This window comes from Falco naumanni, chromosome 4, assembly GCF_017639655.2.
Source record: "Falco naumanni isolate bFalNau1 chromosome 4, bFalNau1.pat, whole genome shotgun sequence".
NCBI classification, from domain to species: Eukaryota; Metazoa; Chordata; class Aves; order Falconiformes; family Falconidae; genus Falco; species Falco naumanni.
The window spans coordinates 62,742,725-62,761,421 of NC_054057.1; the positions used below are offsets into that span (position 1 = coordinate 62,742,725).

Consider the following 18,697-nt stretch of genomic DNA (forward strand, 5'->3'; position numbering starts at 1 on the left):
TGGCATCTGCCCACTGCCAGGGCACTCAGAACTTAACAGCTCCAGCCATGCTAGGAGCCTCACCCCTCCATTCCTGACTGCCGAGGCATTCTTAGATGCTGCAGCACCAGTCCCTCAAGCTGGGTATGTGGCTTGCTGCAGGGGATCCCCCAGACTTGGGGCCCTCTGCGAAGCGACAGCACCTTCAAGCCCAGGTGGGATGGTGAATGCAGCCATCCCACCCCCCATCCTTGCAACAAAACTCTTGCATCTGCAGACAGCTGGAGCAAAACCACCGATGCCAGTTAGGTCTGGAGGAGCACAGTGGAGCATTTGACCAGTCACGGTTCAGACTCCTTTTCCGTTTCGGGACTCCACCCTGAACTTCACTCTGGGGACCAGCCAGCAGTGGAAAGTTCCCTGACTTTTGGACTGCCTTCCAGTGCAGCTGCTGTTTAGCCTCTCATGGCTTTTTGTTAATTTAAGCCAGATGTTCATTGCCATAATATTTGTAACATGAGTGTGACTCACAAAAATACTGGTGTAAGAGACTAACTTGCTTCTGTCCCCAAGCACCTGCCCCAGGTCAGGATTGCAAAAGCACGGTGTCCCTGTTACATCCTCTGAGCTCGTCTGCTTCTGGAGGCCTGCATGGCACAGGGGACTCTGGCCCAGCCGCCTTCCCACCAGGTGGGTGGATTGTAGTCTTTTATTTGCATTAGATACACAGCACCAGTCAAACCCAGTATAGTCATGGAGTAAACTATCTAAAGAAGAGACACTTGAAGGGTGCATGGGGGATATTTCAGTGGTGGCTGTCTGTAAATGCTGGTGGCTTCTGGTTTCCTGGTCTCATTCTCAGAACAGTTCCTCCATCACTCGGTGTTTCAGCTGTGGTGGCTGAAGAGGCAGCCAGAGCCCACATGCTGTCGAGATCTCTTGGGGTTTGAGCCTTCCTTGGGTGCAAGTGCCCTGCCTGCAGCCCTCTGCCACCTGAAGTTGTGTCTGAGGTTCCGTTTTACTCTGTTTTAGAGGGTCTTGTTCTTTCTGTGTGAATAATACCAGGAGGATCATATCAATGTATATAGCATATGGAAACCTTTGGCTCTTAACAGGCTAATTCGGTAAAAATATCATTATGTTGTTACTGTAGTAAAGACCAGTATCTTCTTGGGATGTGGCTGTACAGCTGTTTGAAGTGTATTTCTTCTCAATGCTGCTGGATGCCCCAGATGAGTATTGTGCCTGGGTTCTGGCACTGCATTTTAAAAAAAGTAGTATACAAACTGTAGAGAATTGAAGGGAATGCATTAAAAGCACTAACAGCTTTAAAAATACCATCTTTGGTGGGATAGTGAAGGAGGCATTGTCAGCTGATGGGAATTCTCCGTGTTTCTCAGTACATTTCAGACTGTAGGGAAGAATGTGGTCTGCTTTTCTTCCCAGCTGATAAGGGTATTGTTGAAGAAACTGGCTTTATATGCAGGCAAGGGGATTTGGACAAGATCGTGGAGGAGGCAGGGTGGGAGCTTTGAGGACAGTGTGGTACTGCAGTGGGCTTTGGAAGGTTGTTGAGGATGGGTCAGGCAGATGCCTGTTGGGGTGATCCATGCACGCTTGGTCCCACCTCAGCAGGGGAGTGTGTGGTACATCATCTCTTCCAGCAGATACTTCTGCGATTTAGTGATACCTTAAAGCCCAGAACTTGCCAGAATATTTTAAAAAGATGAGATTCATATGGAAGGTGTACCATCTGGCGTTGTTACAGTGACAGTTAAACCCAGGATTTTGGGAAGGGATGAATATAGATGGTCCTGCTTCATTACAGGAACAATTTCCAGTCCCTGGGAGCAAGGAGCTGTCAGAGCACAGCTAGGAAGGAGCTTGTGGGGTTAGTGGTCTGGTTCCTGCCCAAAGGCTGGTTACCTGCGTCTGAACTACTACTGACAGATGTCTGTGCGATTGGTTCTAACATCTCCAGTGATGGAGACGCCACTGCCTCCACCAGCCTCACCTGGAGTTTGGCACTCTTTGGAAGACCTTCCCTCGTAATTGCTTTCTGCAGAATTCCTTGCTCCTCGCTGCAGTGCGGCTGCTTCTGGGAGACAGGACACCAGATGATGTGGATGAGGGTTGAATCCAGTCTGGCAGCTCGTGTGTTCCTGTGACCTTGGCACAGATGGCAGAGCCGTAGCTTTGGCGGGTTGTCAGGCACCTTCTGCTCGGTTTCAGACATTGGTGCCCATTGGCTTGGGAGGGAGGGGAGCTGGGTGCATTCCGCCTTCTGCCCAAGAAGCACTGACTTGGTGTGGAAAGGGGCATCTTTGAGCTGATCCTAGGTCTGGGCAGCTGCCGCACATGTTCAGCACCGTGTAGCTGGGAGGGTGTACTGCTCAATGAGAGATTACTGTCTGAAAAGTGCAGAATGGTTGAGGGAAGAGAAAGACCTCCAGCTAAGGCAAGGAGGTGGCTGGGCGATGCCTCTGCTTGTGCAGCATGGTGAATGGTGGTCTGTCAGTAATAGGGGCAGTGGTGGAAGAGGAGGCAGCTGGTGCAACTTGTGGGCTTAGGAGGGGACTGAGGAGGGAGAGGAAGGGGCTGAGCTGAGGTGTTGGCTGTGCCCTGGGAAAGGGAGAGGCTGAACCTGGTGGTGCCTCGTGGCAAAGTGGGATTCGGCCGTGTCTGAGGGCTGCAGGCAATGACCAGGGCTGGGCGCATCCACAGCGAGCTGGAGAGGAGATGGGTGTTGCTTAAGAAAATTGTGAGGGCGTACTGTGAAGGAGGATGAGGGATGGAAGAAAAGGGCCAATTCCAGAAAGGTGGTGGGATTTCAAGAGTCGAGGCAGTGGGGTCAAAGACTCCTGGATAAGGAGGGCGAAAGGAGTTGCTGATGTTAAGATGTTATCTTCTCCTTGAGAGGCAGAAGGCCTAGGCTGGTTTAGCAAACCACTTTCAGAAAGGTAAGAATAATTTAAGGGGAGTCAAGCATCTTTTTTTTTTTTTTTTGCCCCCTCCCTAGAGGGAGCACAGATGAAGCTTGCACTGAGGAGGACAGCCAGAGAGAGCGAAAACATGTTAGGAGAAGGGGAGGAGGAGGAGGGTCCTGGGGCGATGCTGGAGATGGGGGAGTGCTGCAGGCAGCAAAGGTGGGGGGTGCCAGGGAGGATGTGGGTGCTGCCATGGGGGACTCTGGAGGCAGCGGCCGGGAAGGAGGAGCAGAGCTTAACGACGGTGCGTTTGATCAATGAAAAACACTTTGCTCGGGAGCAAGGCAGGAGTGGAGCTGTGGCGGAGACGGTCCGGGCCCTGGCCGCCGTCGGTGCGGGTCCGGGGAGCTGCTGGGTGCCGGCGTCCGGACGCTGCGGGGGTCTCGGAGCCGGTGGGCTGTCAGACACCATCGCCCACGGCACAAGAGCAGCTGCCGGCGACGAGGTGCGGGTTGCAGAAGGGGGAGAGGGGAGCCTAGGAGCAGCTGAGTCTCCGGGGCCCGGGGCCAGGCACGGGAGCGATGGGCGGGCGATAGGGGGGCGGCGGCGGCGGTGGTGGTACCCGCCAGGGGCGGGGGGCGGCCGCGGGGCGGAGTGTGCTTGTGCCGGCTTCTCTCTGCCGGTGCTGGCCCCCAGCCCGAGCCGCGCGGGGGCGCCCGGCGGCAGCGGCGAGCGGGAGCGTTGCGCCCCCTGGTGGGCACTCCGGGTCCCGGTCCCGGCCCGCGGCGGCCCTGCCCGGCGCTCGGTGGTGCCCCGGCGGGGCCAAGGCCGGGCGGGGCGGGTGCGGGCGGCCGGGCGGTGACGGGGCCCTGCCCCGGGGCTGCGGCCGAGCGCCGGCCCGGCGCGGCTCCGCTGCCTCCGCCCGCGGCCCGGCCAAGCGGTGCCTGCCCGCAGCCGGGCGCCGAGCACCCCGGGAGGGCGCGGCCCCGGCCCGGCCCCGGCCCCGTTCCGGGGCGGGCCCGGCCCCAGCCCCAGTCCCAGCCCCAGCCCCCGCGCTGGCGGCGCGCCGGAGCGCGGCCCGGGCATGCCGGCGCGGCGTGGGAGCCGGCAGGCAGCGGGGCGGCGTGCGGGGGTCCCGCTGCGCTGCCTTCCCGGGGCCGGCTGCCCGCGCCGGCAGCGGCCCAGAGCGGCGGGCGGCCCGGGGCCATGGGGCAGCCCCGCAGCTGACGATGGCGGAGGGCTGGCGTTGGAGCGAGGCGGGCCGGGGCCCCCCGCGACCGAGCCCCCCGCCGCGCCGTCAGTGTGTGCGAGTCGCTGGACCTGCAGGGCGTCCCCGCCGTCCACGCCGCGCTGCGGGCTGCCCAGCAGCAGCGGCGGCGGCCCAAGAGCTTCTGCGTGGCGGGGGAACGGGCTGGCGGCTGGGGCGCTGATCCCCCCCGCCGCCACCCGGCCGGGCCCGCGGTGGCCTGCTGGACTTCTTCAGGCTGCGCTCGCCCCGCAAGCCGGGGCCGGAGGGCGAGGGCGAGGCGGCGGCGGCCCTGCTCGCCGGGCCCGACGGGACGCAGCGCCCGCGCCCCAGCAGCATGACTTTCCTGCCGTCGGCCCGGCAGCCGCCCCCCGGCGAGAGCCCCGGCTTCCTCCGGGGGGGCTCCCTGTGGGGCAGCCGCCGCTGGAACCTCTTCGGAGGCAGCGGCTGGAGCGGCTCCAGCCCCAGGAAGAATTTCAGCTCCCTGCGGAAAAGCTTCAGCTTCCGCCTGCGCCGGGGCCACGAGCTGCGGCGGTCGGAGTCGGGGGGGCTCCTGCGCCCTGCACGCCTCCGCACCAAGAGCGAGGGGGACGCCAGCTCCCTGCACACTTGCCCCAGCAAGCGGGACCTGCTCTACCCGGAGCTGGCCAGGGTCGGGGGCCGGCTGCACACTGAGCCCGGGCAGGCGGGGGGACTCTGGAGACTCCTCACGAGCCGCTTCCGAAGGCGAGAGCGTGGCAGCACCAGCGGCATGTGCCCCAAGGACCCCCACGGCGCCACTGAGCCTGTCCTCCTGGGCAGCGGTCCGCTGCGAGCGCTGGGTAAGTGAGCGCAGGAGCGCTGCTGGCCTGGTGAGAGCCCCCCTGTGCTTGTGGGGTCTGTGGCAATGGGCAGCCGTGGCCCGTCCCAGCCGTGGCCCATCCCAGCTGAGGCCCTGGTGTGGGCAGGGCACAACTGTGCCCTGGTGCACTGTGAGGTGGGCACTCAGGAAGGCTTGGTTGCAGCGAGGTAGCCTGAGCATTCATGGGGCCGTTCCGTACTCCAGCACCCGGTGGCCCTGGGCACCGCCATTGTCATTGGTGCCAAAGGAGCTGCAGCGTGGCTTGCTGGGAGTAGGTGCCACAGGGATCTGGGTTCCTTTGCCAGCCATGCACCTGGGAGCCGACTGCGTGTTCCATATCCTTCTTGCCCCAGTGGTGTTCCAGCAGGGATGGGGAGAGCTTCACCTTGCATAGCAGCACCGGTGGAGCACAGGGAACTGAAACTCCGTGGGATGGGGAGAGGAGTCCTGTTAGTGGGCTCCTGAGCAAGCCTGAGCTGTTTGGGAGATTGCCAGAGCAGTGGTGCAGAGCAGCGCGAAGGGGCTGGGGAGCACAGAGGTGCATCTGCACCTCCCTGGTGCCAGGCTGTGTCTGGGCGAAGCTCTGATGGGTCCTTCCTTAGGGCAAGTGGAGGCCGTGCGTTCAGGAGCACAGTGGTGCTTGCCAAGTGTGGGACAGCCTGTGGAGAGTGGGGGTGGCATCCTGAGTGATGGCACCAAGGTCAGGACTGGCTGGAGAGGGATGCCAGGACCCCCGTGGGCACTGGGCATGCAATGGGGACTGGTAGCTGGGCCAGCCGTCAGATCTCGACTTTCTAGTGTTTGGCCTCACTGCCGTGGGCTGTTCTCCCATGCCAGAGCTGCCTGGGCATGCGGGGGGCCTCTACAGGGGCCGCGTTACCTGTTCCTCTGCGCCCCATTCCGTTCCCTGGCTGTGCAGTGTGCCCAGCCCTGCAGAAGCAAATGTGCGGGTGAGCCCTGCTGCCTGGCACGGGCTGGGGGGTGAGAACAGCATCCATGGGTTTTTTAAGGTGTTGAACGCTGGCCTGCACCCGCAGAGCTGGGCTCTGTGCTGGGACCTGCCGCTCTCGGGGGGGCAGGGCAGCCGCTTCCTGGCACCTGCGAGCCTCTCTGGGTTTCCATCACTCTGCTCTGGAGTCTGGGCGTTGTGGAGGCAGTTCACTGGTGTGGCTCACATGCCAGAGGGGTGGGTTGGGGCTGGTGGGCTCCCCGAGGAATCTGCACTCTCCCGAGGCAGTGGCTGCTCAGAGGAGCTTTGTGCCCAGGATGCTTTCTGGAAGGCTGGGCTTCTGTGACCAGCAGAGGAGCAGTGCTGCCGGCAGCCTGAGCTTTGCTGCTGTGCAGGTGCTACACAGGGAGGTCAAGGGGTTCATTCCTGACAGTCCCCCTTGTCCCAGGGGCTCACTGTGTTCCAAGGGAAGGTCCTGGAGGCTCCGTCTGGGTGGGTGGCCGAGGCTGCCTTTGGGTGCTGTGAGGCAAAGGGATGGGATGCTGCCTCGCTCCCTGCGCATGCTCCTCCAGGGGGGCCATGCGCTGGCAGGGGTGCCCAGGGCTGGGTGCCTGGTTCTGGCTGGGTGGCGGGAGATTCCCAGGCGAGGGGAGGCTGCGCTTATGGCTGGGGAATGTGGGTGTATCCCGACAGGGAGGGCCAGGCCCTGCCCGCGCAGCAGGGGGCCTGTTCCTGCTTGCCGGTGGCTTCCAGTGGGAGCTGCATCAGCAGCAGCCAGCCTGGCGGCCTCATTCCCAAAGAAGCAACTGAGGTTGAGCGCTCCTGGTGGTGTCCTCACCCTTCACCTGGGTGCTCTGCTGGGGCAGCTGGGGCTTCCTGTGCATCCTTCTGCTAGAGAACCTTCTGACACTTGGCTGGGGAGCGGCAGAGAGGGCTTGGAGCCCTCCTAGCGGTGGCCAGCCAGCTGATGTGAGACCCCTGCTTGTCAGGGTCATTTGCATTTGCCACCATGGCTCATACTGGAGGTGTGGGCTCAGGAATGACCTTTCTGGACAGCCTCTGGGAACAGCAGAATGAGCCCTGCTTGCTGGAGCTGCAAAGTTCACACGTTGGTTAGGTCTTTGCTTGTAACACCGTTTTTGCCATTATCTGCCTGGTGCCCAGGACAGGCCTCTGTAGCCAGTCGAACTAGGTTCTCCTGGGGTCAGTGAGATGTGAAGAAGCAGCGGTGAAGCCTGCAGAGCAGAGCTGCTGTTGCTTGTCCTGGCTTATGTCCTGTCTCCCCGTTGTCTATCCACTCAGCATGTTGGTCAGTGGGCTCTGGCTCACTGCGGTGGGAGCTGTGAGCCTCTAAGCCAGGACACTGTAGACTGGAGGTGCACAGCCTTAATGCTCCAACGTGGGCTTGCTGGATACAGCAGCTCAGGAGATCTCTGCCCTGTTCCTATTTCAGACTTGCAGGCCAATAGTGTGTCTAACACCCTCTCGACATTTCAAAAACTTTGATGCTTTATGCTAGTGCTGCCCACCTTAGCCCTAGGAAAGCTGATGGTACCGTCCCAACACGCCCTCCTGAGGGGGTGCAGCTGCAGTTGCGGTTATCAGCTCTTTGGAAGAGCTGGATATATGAGTCCAGGTGGAGATCCAAGCCAACACTGCTACCCTGTTTCCAGTACCTGGAGTATTTTGTTTATAGCAAGCTGAGATACCATCCAGTGCTGCATTCTGCCATGTAGACATACTCAAGGGCCAAAAAACCCAGCCCGCTGGAGAGTTGGAAGATGGTCCCAGTGCTGCTCCCCCAGCCCTGCTGAGACCTCCTCTGGGCTGTGTGGGTGACGTTCGCTCCCTGCTGATGCAGAGGTTCAGCTGGGACCAAGCGCAGGGAGGGGTGATCAGGGGAATGCAGAGTCTGTTGCCCAAAAACGGCTTTTAAAGAGCTGATCTTTGTGTAGCAGGGTGAAGGCTGACAGGGGGTATGATTTTCTGTTAATGCACCAAGACAGGGCAAGAGCCCTTGGATCTTGAGAGCCGAGTCAACACAGAGTCCAGCCAGCTTGGACTGATCACAGATAATCGTGGTCAGTGGTTCAGAGGAACGCTTCAAGGTACCGAGGTATTGGTTGATGCAGTTTTGAAGAAGCCTGATGGGCACAGGCTTGGAAAAACTTGACTGGTTTGGGACTGGAGTTTTTCTGGCACACAGAGGGATTATGTGGTGGGTATAGTATTGCTGACAGCTCAGGAAGTGTTTCTCCTAACCATATTCCCCTCTTCCAGAAAAATGCCCTGCTTTTTAAAATGCCTTAAGGTTTTAAGGTAACTCCCTTTACTCTCCTGTTTGGTGTTTGGCCATGCAGAAGACTAATGTGTAGGGCAGGGGTCCTCAAACTTTTTAAACAGGGGCCGGCGCGCGGATGAAGTGGCAGGAAGTCATCTGCGGCTGCTTGGTTGCTTGGTTTCCCCCCCCCAACCCCTGGCGGTGTGTGTGTGTGTGTCTCTGTAAATACCGGGGGACCAGACTGAGGACCCTGGGGGGCCGTATTGAGGATCCCTGGTGTAGGGCATGTGTGAGAGAAGACTGCTGGGAGATGAGGTGGGTGTTTCTACATTAATAAGGTGAAGTTTGCATAGTGAATTGAGTAGGCAATGATATGCGTCATCTCTTGTTGGTACCTGCCTCGGCTTAGCTGGGAGTGTTGGTGAGAAGCAGAAATTCGTGATGAGTTTAGAGACCATGCCTCAAGATGATTAATCCAGTCTGGTGTCCACGCTTCAGAAAAACTTAAGTCTGGAAAGTATCAAGGAAGGAGCTGCTGGGACACCAGTCTGAGAGGCCTGATTCTCAGGGCGAGATCGGAGGAGGCGTGTGCAGGAGGTGCAGAGGTGTTCTGATTAGTCTACAGGCATCCATAGGAAGAGGGAACTTCAAAAAACTGCCTTTTTAATCTTGACCTGCCTTTGCTCATGGGGTTAAACAGCTAGAGCTGAGGTCAGCCAGTCTTGGAACAGGTTGTTACCGGAGAGGTAGGTCCCCAATAGAGCAGTTGTGCTGAGGAAGCGGTGGGTTATCTGTCTGTCCACGTCACTAGCTCTGCCGGCTTGTCCCTTCCAGCAGACCCTGTCTGGCTGTCAGAGCAGAGAATTTGGTACAGTTCTTTCATTGCGTGTATTTGGATGTGGACTGGAAAGTAGTAGGTGCTGAGAGGCTTAAGTCTTCTTCTGAAGCCTGTGTGCTGTACAGCATACGTGGTCTGATGTCCCCGCTGCTGCGGTGTGCGGTATAGCTAAGGAACAGGGGTGGCCGTTGGTGATCACGCCCTGGTTTCCCAGAGATACACAAGGTGCTCTCCTTTCACTGCTTCAAGGTGGTTAAAAAGCTCCAGTGAGATAATCCTTGCTGAGATCATGTCCTGCGCTGGGTGTCCGTATTGGCTGCGCTTTCGGACAGGAACACTAGCCTTGCCCGTGTTGGTCCTTGACCTGGAGAGATCTTTCCTTCTGCCAGCGCTGCCAGGGTTGAGCCTTTATCAAGGCTGGCTGGGGAAGGGCGGCTCTGCCCAGGCACGTTGCACCCCGCTGCCCTTTCATCTGCGTGTGCGGGCAGATGGGTACTTTGGAGCGTGGTTGGTGTGGGCCCTGCTGTGTTTGCTCAGCCTCTGACCTGATTTCAAGGCTGGTTTTAGTGTCCAGGGTTTTGCTGTCCAAGTTAGTTCCACAGTGGCTTGGATAATGAGTTGGTTAATTATTAGTTGCTCTGTGTGGAGACCACATGTGTCTGGCACTAGTTCTTCTGAAGAACAAGGTAGATGAACCTGCTATGCTTCACTTTATGAAGGGAGCAGCCTGGGTGAGGAGTCGGTTCTGCCTGGCCAGCTCCTTCGCCCCCCAGCTTGGTGGCAGCAGGAGGATGCAGGCGGCAGTGGGCCTGTGCTGCCGGGGCTGAGTTCCCACTGAGCTGTCCGTAGAGGTAGAGGAGGCCATTGCATCCAGCTTCCGAGGTGGAGGATTTCTGGCCTTCCCTCCATCATGTGTGATGCTGCCCGTCTCATAGCTGTGGTCTGGTCTGTAGGTCACTGAAGGTGTCCGCGGTGACCGGCTGGCTGAGGACCATCAGCTATATAGCGTGCCTGCTTTATGCCCATATCTGCTGCTCTTCATGGTAGAGACGCTGTCTGCCATAACATCCAGACTGCCACATTGTTTTCCACCTTCTGCAGTAGAGCTGCCTATGCCTGGGAATCTCCACGAGCAGAAGCTTCTAGCTTCTAGGCAGTAACAAAATTGGCCTGAATGTGTTTTTTTCAGGACAGGTTGGGCTGTGCCTCTCATGTGTGGTTGTGTCTTGGAGCCAAGGCCGTTTGGCTGTGCCAAGGCTCTCGGTGTGCAAGTGGTGCTGTAAGTCCACTGCTTCTGCTTTTGAGGTGAGATGCACCTGGGGAGGGTGTGCTGACTGGCCTGATTTTGGTTAGTGCGTTAGATCAGGTCAGGTCACTGGGGGCTTGCTGTGTGCTTCCATGTGGTCACTGTTTCTCGGCAGGAGAAGACCGGGGTCTCGTGCCACTTCCAGTGGGAAATGGTGCCCGAGTGGCTGGTGTCACCCCCTGCACCTCCCACTGCCCAGCGCACCAGCTGGGCGGGTGGGGGGGAGCTCTGGCAGCCCTGGAGGGCAGCGGTGCTGTCCGAGGTGGGGCTCCCACACTCAAACTGAGCTCCTGCAGCTGTGGGCTGAGACCTCTCTTAGGCTGATGTGGGTGTGTAACAGCCACGCAAATGCAGAGTGTGTAGTACTATACTAACAGAGTTTATACCGATGGAGGGCAGGGAATTGCCATATGCTGCATTTTAGTAGCAAATGATCAATGCTTGGAGTGGACGAAGCCAACATCAGCGAGTTGTGTCAGCATTTTTCGGGAGCCAGGTACTTGGCCTGTGGCTCTTTTGGGTGGTTGAGAAACTGCTCTGGAGGTGCCTTTCTGACAGCTCCGTGGGCGTCATCCACGCCCGCCTGCACAGGCTGCTGCTGGCGGGGGAGGAAAGAAAGTGCAAGAAAACGGCGGGCGGGGGGGCTCTGTGCTGAAAAGTGAGCAATGGAGCCGTCTGCGGTACAGGCGGCTGCAGGGCGCAGGGGCTTTCGGTGACCTGAGGGCTGGCGGACAAGGCCTGCGAGTGGGCACATCGTGTCACCCAGATGTCAGTGTACATGCATGAGTTGTGTGTGTCCCCTTGCCTGGTGAGAGAGGGGTGACCGGTGTGCCCTGGGAGCAGAGCAGCAGGGGGGTATGAAGGACCGAGGGCCAGTTACAGTGACAGATTTGACTTATTTGTGGCACAGACCCCAGCCTGACACATGGAAGTGGGTTGTGCTCCACATGCTCAGGCCTTCCTGGGCTAGCTGGTGGTCTTGACAGTCTTGAGTACCTTGTCTAGGTGGTAGGTGGGAATGGTATGTGTCAAGGCTTCATGTTTGGTAATGGTGATTCTTCAGGTGCTGCAGGAACCACTACATCTTCTGGAGCCTGCTCTTCGGGGTACTGGAAGTGCATGCTATGGGCTGCTGGTTGGTGCACCTGAAAACATTTATTTTTCCTCCTTTTGACAACCAGAGCCAAGCTTCTTCCCATGGTCTGCAGGGAGTGCTAGAAGTCTGTGTGTGGAAATGCTACTTTGTTAAATGCACAACTTGGGGAAGCTACGCTAACACCACCTGGTTTTGAGGAGTTTCAGCTTTCAGGCACCACTACAGAAGACCCCCAGACTCTGCAGGCAGCTCACCCGGAGTCAGTGTTGAGGGCTGGCTGGTGCCAGCAGTCAGGCGTGCAGCGGGGCTTGATCTGAGCACTCTTCCTCGGTGACTGGCTGGCTGTGGGGTGGGCAGGGTGCTTTGGGAAGTGGCTCTGGAGGGCATGCTGCAGGACACTGTGACGCTCCTTCTGTGCTCTTGCAGAAGCTCAGGAGCACCCAGACATGTCACAAGGTGCCGGCACATGCCCACCCCGGTGCATGGGCACATGTGGCCTCCTCGCTCACTTCCCTGCCTTGCCCCATCCCCAGTCCCTGCAGCAGGAGGAACCTCCGGCAGTGCCACCCGCTTGGCTGGTGGGGAAGGGCAGAGGGTGAGCGGGTTGGTTCGGGGAGTTGTGCTCCGTGCAGGCAGTTTAAAGTCAGGGTGGGATGTCCTCCTGAACAAGGGGTGCTTTTGTTTGTGTAGAAATTCATTGATGGAGGGGTTTGTGTGTACGGGTACAGCCTGGGACGGCAGGTGGATGCGAGGGTCTTCTGATCCTGACACCTGTGACCTTGGCTCTGGAGGAGGTAACAGGGAGCTGGCTCCTCTAAGATCTGTGTCTCAGTAACTTTTCTAGGCAATTGTGAAGGAATGCTGTGACTGTCTTGAGGTCAAGGCCATTTTCACCTTAGTCTCCGTTCCTTTGATCTGTAAGCTCTTTCTTTTACCCTCCTGGGTACTGGAGTAAGAGTGGGTTTATCCATACCTCTGTGAGCGCTTACAGTGAGGGTGTCTTGTCCACAAAACACTGCAGGTAAGCACCTTATCCTTACAGCTGCAGTGAAATGGCTGGATGGTCTGGGCAGGGTCAGTCACTGGAGCCACGTGAGACCTTCCACTGCAGCCACCTACCTTCCTCCTGTTGTGGGCGAGGTGCTTTACACAGCAACATGTGCAGTGGACATGTCCTCTTCTGCTTAACAGGAGGTACTGGAGGAGAATAGCAGGGAGAGTGGGAGGTGCACAGCAGCTTCTGCGTGAGGGTTGATCCAATGGCTGGGAGTCCACAGTGTGGAAACGAGGGGCTGCAGGGAATGATGGGGCAGTACTGGCTGGTCAGGCTGGCTAGGGGTGTTAGCTCACCGCCTCTGGTACAGAAGCTGGGCACCCCATGAAGTCAAGCCTAAAACAGAAGAAAGCGGGTGTTCAAGGAATGGGTGTTGATACTGCTGAAAAAAATATTTACATGGTTTTAAAAGGAGACAGAACAGTTACTCGAGTAAGATTTTTTTGAGGTTTACTAAATAGGCAACCTGTGGGAGATCCGTGAGCTGAAGAAGTCAGCAGCCGCAAACACACGTGGGGTCAGTGTCATGTACTCTTACCATGTTCCTACTCTTCCTGGGCTCCCACATGCCAGCTGATGCTGGAGATGGTGTGCTGGGCAGACCCTTGGTCCAAATCCAAATGGGCATCTCTGGTAATGTGCTGGGCAGCCTCTTGCCTTCAGCAGAAGCTGCTGCTGGGACAAAGCAGCCCCCATCACCCCCAAGGAGGGGCAGTGGCCCCCGGGCTGTGCCAGGAGGGCTCCCTGCTCCTGGAGGGGCCAAGCAGACTCTGTCAAGCTGCACTGGTGGATGGGTTTCCCAGCAGCAGTGCGAGAGCTGCTGGGCAGCGATGGCCGCTGCAGGCGGGGGCATGGCACAGCTTAGAGCGGTCTGGTGCGGGTGAGCCAGTGGCGCTGAGTGCGTCCTCCCTGGTGTTGAGCGGTGGCATGGGGGTGTCGCTGCTGGTGTTTCCATCCCGCTCCTTCACGCCAGTGGGGCTGTGGCTTGGGTGCAGGGATTTGTGGCAGCGGGAGCTCTGCTCTGGCTGCAGCATGCAGAGGGGTGCCAGCGCCCTGACGCGCACTGCCAAGCAGAGGTGGCAGGGCTTGTGCCAGCTGCCAGGCTGCTCTGGGACCCATGGGCTGGCAGTGCCGTGTGTGGGCTGGGGCATGCCGAGTCCATCACCAGGGCTGGCCACTGGCCTGGGCTAAAATTCAGACTTGACACACGTTGGGAGCTGATGGACAAGCAGAGCTGCACAGGTTGTATGTCTGTGCTTCGGGATAGGCATGCTAGTGATAGTTAACAATTCAATGTGTTATATGGCTGAATTGGCATTGTGTTGCCGTTATTTCTGTTAAGATTTACTCAGAGGTTTTCACAGCAAGTTAAAAAGCAAGCTCTTGCTAACAAATTCCTGAACCTTGTTAAAAACCGAAGATCTGCTGGAATGGTTAGCAAAGGAGGCGACTAGTAAAAATCTGGACAGTTTCTCTATCCTAAGTATCTGAGGACAGAAAAAGAGAATAGCCTGCCCTCGCCAGGTCTCACTGCCTCTCTCTTCTTTCTTAAGGCCAAATCAGTGAGTACGTGTGGCTTATGCTCTGCTCAGAACCCCTTGAAAAACCCGCTCGGTTTTTGCCAGTTTTGTGTAGTTCGAGAGCAACGTGCATATAGTGAAACAGTGTAAGTGTGCTGCTCTGTCTGATCAGGAGGGAGGGAATGCCAGTAAAGGCAAAAGTATGGGGGGCGCTGTACCCATTGCACCTAACTGACAAAGGGACTAAGTGCAGCAGAAGTTAAGGGTGGAGACAGCTTTTTCTAGACCAAGTTGAAGATACAGGTGTGCTGTTACCTTTCCGAAAGGGCTCAAGAACATATCATTTTCCTCCTGACTAACCCATTGTTTTAATAAAAATTTTACCTCTGCCTAAAAGAAAGATAGGTGAAAGAGCACGTGAAGAAACAATTCCTCCTAAGAACCTTCATGATGATTATAAATAACCTTGTTTCACTGCATCAGACTTGTGTTTTATTTGTCTGTAGCTTCTGCAAAAGAAGTGTTACTTACCTAGAATTTACCATTCATATACTCTTTATGAGTGCCCTATTCTTACCTGTTTTTGGCTTGATGGAAAAAACACGCTGTAGCCCACAGGTGCTGCGGCTGCCCAAGTGCCATGATAAAGGCATAGGGGCTGATCACCTTTTTCCCCCTCGTGCACACCGAGCAGCAGCAGACCAGGGTGCAGACATGGAGGCAGGAGGTGCAAGGCAGGAGCAGCAGGAGCAGACCCTGCCCCACGCAGCTTTGGGCTGCACATCTCCCACCGGTTCCCCAGGCGAGGTGGGGAGAGACAAGGCAAGGCATTAGTCTGGAGATAGAGGGTTGCTGCTGTTGCGTGTCCAGCCTTCCCTTGGGAGTTACAAGGGCAGGAACATAAACCGGGGTGAAGATAGTCATCGACAGACTTCTGCCAGGGCTGAAGAGCCTGGCGTTGCCCTCCGATCCTGCCTTGGTCTGGCGGCACCTCCTGCGCTGCTCTGGTTTCAGCCTGCGGTGCCTGGCACAGCCCCAGATGAAACACCCACTCGGCAGAGACCTGCAGCCGCCAGCTTGCCCAGCTGGTTTGGCCAGTGCCGGTGCAGATGCTGAGAGCTGGGACTGGCACCGAAGTGGTGGGGTCAGGGCTGCAGGCAGGCAGGAGCTTCTGGGACGGGGTAGTGGGGCAGCTCCAGGGCCACACTCCCCTTTGGCCTGGCGTCCTGCTGCGGCCTCGGGTGACCTTGGAGCAGCAGTAGCACCCAGGCCATCACGCTCGGTTGCTGCCCGCAGCTGGTTGTTGTGGATTCGCCTCTTCCCTGTTTAAGCCCATCTGAGATTTCCATTTCTGCAATCGTGTGTGGCAGTGAATTTGGCAAGGTTATTATGGGTTCTTGAAGAATCAGTGCTCCCACAGGTTTCCGGTCTCCAAAAATCCTTTATTTGTTTTTATGCTATTAATGTACAGCAAATGCTGCTCTTTTGTTTTGGCCCCCTACCCCGTAGCCATCTGGCTGTGGGTGGAGGATGTACTTCCTCGTCCAAGGCAAATGAAGGACTCCAGTTTTGTTAGGAGTGGCTGCTGGCTACTTGTGATACTCAAGGTGCTCTCCAGGCTCTTGCTCCTCCTCCTCCGAGTCTGGTTTTATTTGGGAAGTCTGTTGTTTGACCAGCTCCTGGAGATTGTTTGGATGTAAATGAAGTGTTTGTGATTTCTGTGGCAGGAGAGAGGGTGTTTCCTGCGCCGCTCAAAGACGTGCCTGACAGTTAAAACCTTCTTAAGCTTATTACAATGTTCTGCGAATTACATAACATACACATAATTAATTGTGTTCACTTTCAATCACGAACACAGATTATAGTGTACTTTCAGCTATTAATCTGCACTGTGTACGACATGCTACCGTTGCAGCCTGGGTGCAGTGCTCAGGGTGCTGCTTTCGTGGCTATGGGCCCTCAGTTCTGGGGTCCTTTACAGCGTATGCTCCGCAAAAAGGTGTCTGGTGCTTCCCTTGTCCCATGTGCCTCCAGCAAGGGGATGCCATAGGGCTTTCTGTGCTCCTGCAGGACAGGAGGGAGGGTCCCCAGCCCACGGTGCGTGGGCTCTGTGCTGCCTGGCTGCTCTCAGCTCGGCCGCTTCTTCCCATCTGGAGCTCCGGCTGCAGAGCCTCCCAGGAACAGGCAGCGTCAGGACCTCGTGCAGCTTTGTGTCTCTGGGTGAGGTGGAAGGGAGAGAAGAGCCATAAATCTCCTGCCTGGAGGGAGCAGGGAGAGCATGGCAAGACCCTTGTTGGCGTCGTGAGGGAGGCCACACTGACCTGATGATTTCTTCTCTCTGTTCTGCAGATTCGTTTGTAAACAGCCAGGAATGGACTCTGAGTCGCTCTGTGCCTGAGCTGAAAGTGGTGAGTACTTGCGAGTCATGCCTCTGCGGATACCTCTGGTTCTCTGATGCTTCTCCAAACCCCCAAGAAAAGCCCATGTTTTAATGTGGCCAAGTGGAAATGCATAGAGGCTTCAGCCTCACGCGACAGAGGATCTGGGACTGCCATCATGCTGGGGGAAGGCGAGGGCTTCTCAGTGGCTCACGCTTGTAAGGGAGAGGGTGTTGATCTGGGAGAGCGCTGGGATGTGAAGGTTGAAAGGCAGTATTTGACCACCTCACCCTTCCTGCTGGCCATAGCAGAGCTGTGATCCCCAAACAGGTACTGCTGCATGGGGCCAGACCTTCAGGATCTGCCCCTGCTTCTGCTATGCCAGAACGATGGTTTGGGCATGCATCCACAGCCGTAACCCTCAGAGCAGCTGTCCACACGTGGGAGTTGCCCGTGTGAGAGGTGTGACCTCTCCATTTGAGCCTCACTGACTTCAGCTCTCTCCTGGTGCTTCCCTGGCCTTTGCTACTGGTCACCTCCCAGACATGGCTGCCCCACGGTGTCCCTGCTGTGGAGCGATGCTGGTGGGATGAAACTGTCACCTCTGGTGTTTTGTTCTGCCAAACAGAGGGGATGAAGCTCCTGGTTTGTCAGCATGAGGCGGGTTTCCCAGGGCACGCTGTTACCAGGCTTCGTCACCTACTTACGGGATATGGTCTCTGGCAGGGGGTGTCTGGCTGCCTCTGCCCCCTTCTTGCCCCTGACACAGCATGTTCACGTGGGGTGAGGTCATGAGGGAGGGGGCCTGAACTTGGGGTGCAGCACCTCTGGGACGGGAGGTGTTTCCCACGGCCTGCCGTCGCTGGTGGCCACTTGCCAGCTGGCCGGGGCCATCTGTGAGCCGGCAGAGGTTGGTAGTGCAGGAAGACATGGAGGGCGTTCTGCTCCAGCCGAGCTGGCTGGCGAGCACAAGGGGCAGAATCTGTGCCTGGGGGCGAGGTGTGAAGCGGGACGCCCTGCTGGTGGCGATGAGCTGGTGGGCTGGTTTAGGCCTTCACAGCAGGGCACCCTCAGCAGCCGTGTGTGAGTGCTGGGGTAATGCTAGAAGGGACATCGGGGCAGGCAGGACGCTGCAGGCGCTTCCAAGTGTCTGCTGGCTGTTGTCAGGGACCTCGGCAATCTGTTCCACCACACCACTCTTCTCGCACTCTCCATGGCAGCCCTTAATTCCCTTGGAAGACTGTTGGCACATCTCCCCTTCAGCCCATTCAAGATTATTTTTTTCAGTCTTACTCTGAGAAATAAGCCATTTTGTAAAACATAGCAGCACCGTACTGCCGCTCTTTTTCTTATGTGCAGTTAAGTCAAAATTGTAACAAACTTTGAATATTCATTTGTTAGTTTAGCTACTTAAATGTGTCTCTGTTCAAAAATATTCTTGCAGCTATTTTGTATGTTGCCTTCTGATATTTTAACATCCTGTAGGCTACAAAACAGTGCTGCAAGCTAAACAGACCTAAAGCTTTTAGTTCTTCCTCAATTAGCACAATCCTTTTCCCATGTTTTCCATGACCTCTGGGATCTCTGTTGCTGTGGGGTTTCATCTGGCCAATGCAGCTCTTCCTAAAATAAAAGCCTGGAGGCCTTTCAGAGTCCTGGTTCAGTCCTTGCTGGGCTGAAGCCCCTTCCGTCGTGTCTCTGGGGTTAGGCTGCAGTAGCCGATGGTGGTGGGGGACCCTGTGCCTGGGCAAGCAGACCCCTGGGCGGTGGGGTGATCATTCGGGACTTTGTCTTTCTGCAGCTGTGAAGGGTCTGCTGCTCCAGCCTGGGGCTGGGGTGATCATCAGCCAGAGGGGTGAGGAAGGCCAGGTGGGTCCTGAGCTCTCAGGTGGGTCTGTTCTGCACACACTGCCACAGCTCTGGCCACCAGTGCTTCTCTTTCTCGGCTCCCACCTCACCACCCTAGCGGTGTGGCTGTCCCTGTTTGTCACAGGGCCCGGCTCTTCTTGTCAGGGCTCTGCAGACAGGTTGGTCTTTGCGGAAGCGTCCCAAGTTACCACAGAGTTAACAGTGGTGCAGAAGGAGTCCCCATGTGGACCTGGGGTCTGTATGGGATTCACTAAATAAATGGCTTGAGACTTGGCAACAAGTGTCCCCAGGCTTTGCTCCCTTTCAGTTTTCCAGCAACCCTCTCCTCGATTCCCACCTCAGCTTCACCGGCCCCATTCTCCACAGCACGCTCGGCACAGGGAGGTGCTCCTGGTGGAGCAAGGTCTTGCCTG

At 57.1% G+C, this 18,697-nt stretch overlaps 1 protein-coding gene across 3 annotated transcripts in view; it reads left to right on the forward strand.

The window, feature by feature from the left end:
• AGAP3 (ArfGAP with GTPase domain, ankyrin repeat and PH domain 3) overlaps positions 1-18,697 on the forward strand; it is a 148,072-nt gene that overhangs the window by 38,579 nt on the left and 90,796 nt on the right. For 2 of the 3 annotated variants that reach the window (XM_040590530.1, XM_040590531.1), the window contains exon 2: positions 16,387-16,445. In XM_040590530.1, coding sequence (XP_040446464.1) covers positions 16,387-16,445 — 59 coding nt within the window. Of the gene's footprint in view, positions 1-4,142; positions 4,974-16,386; positions 16,446-18,697 lie in introns of those variants that run through there. The other variant, XM_040590528.1, reaches the window with a different exon arrangement.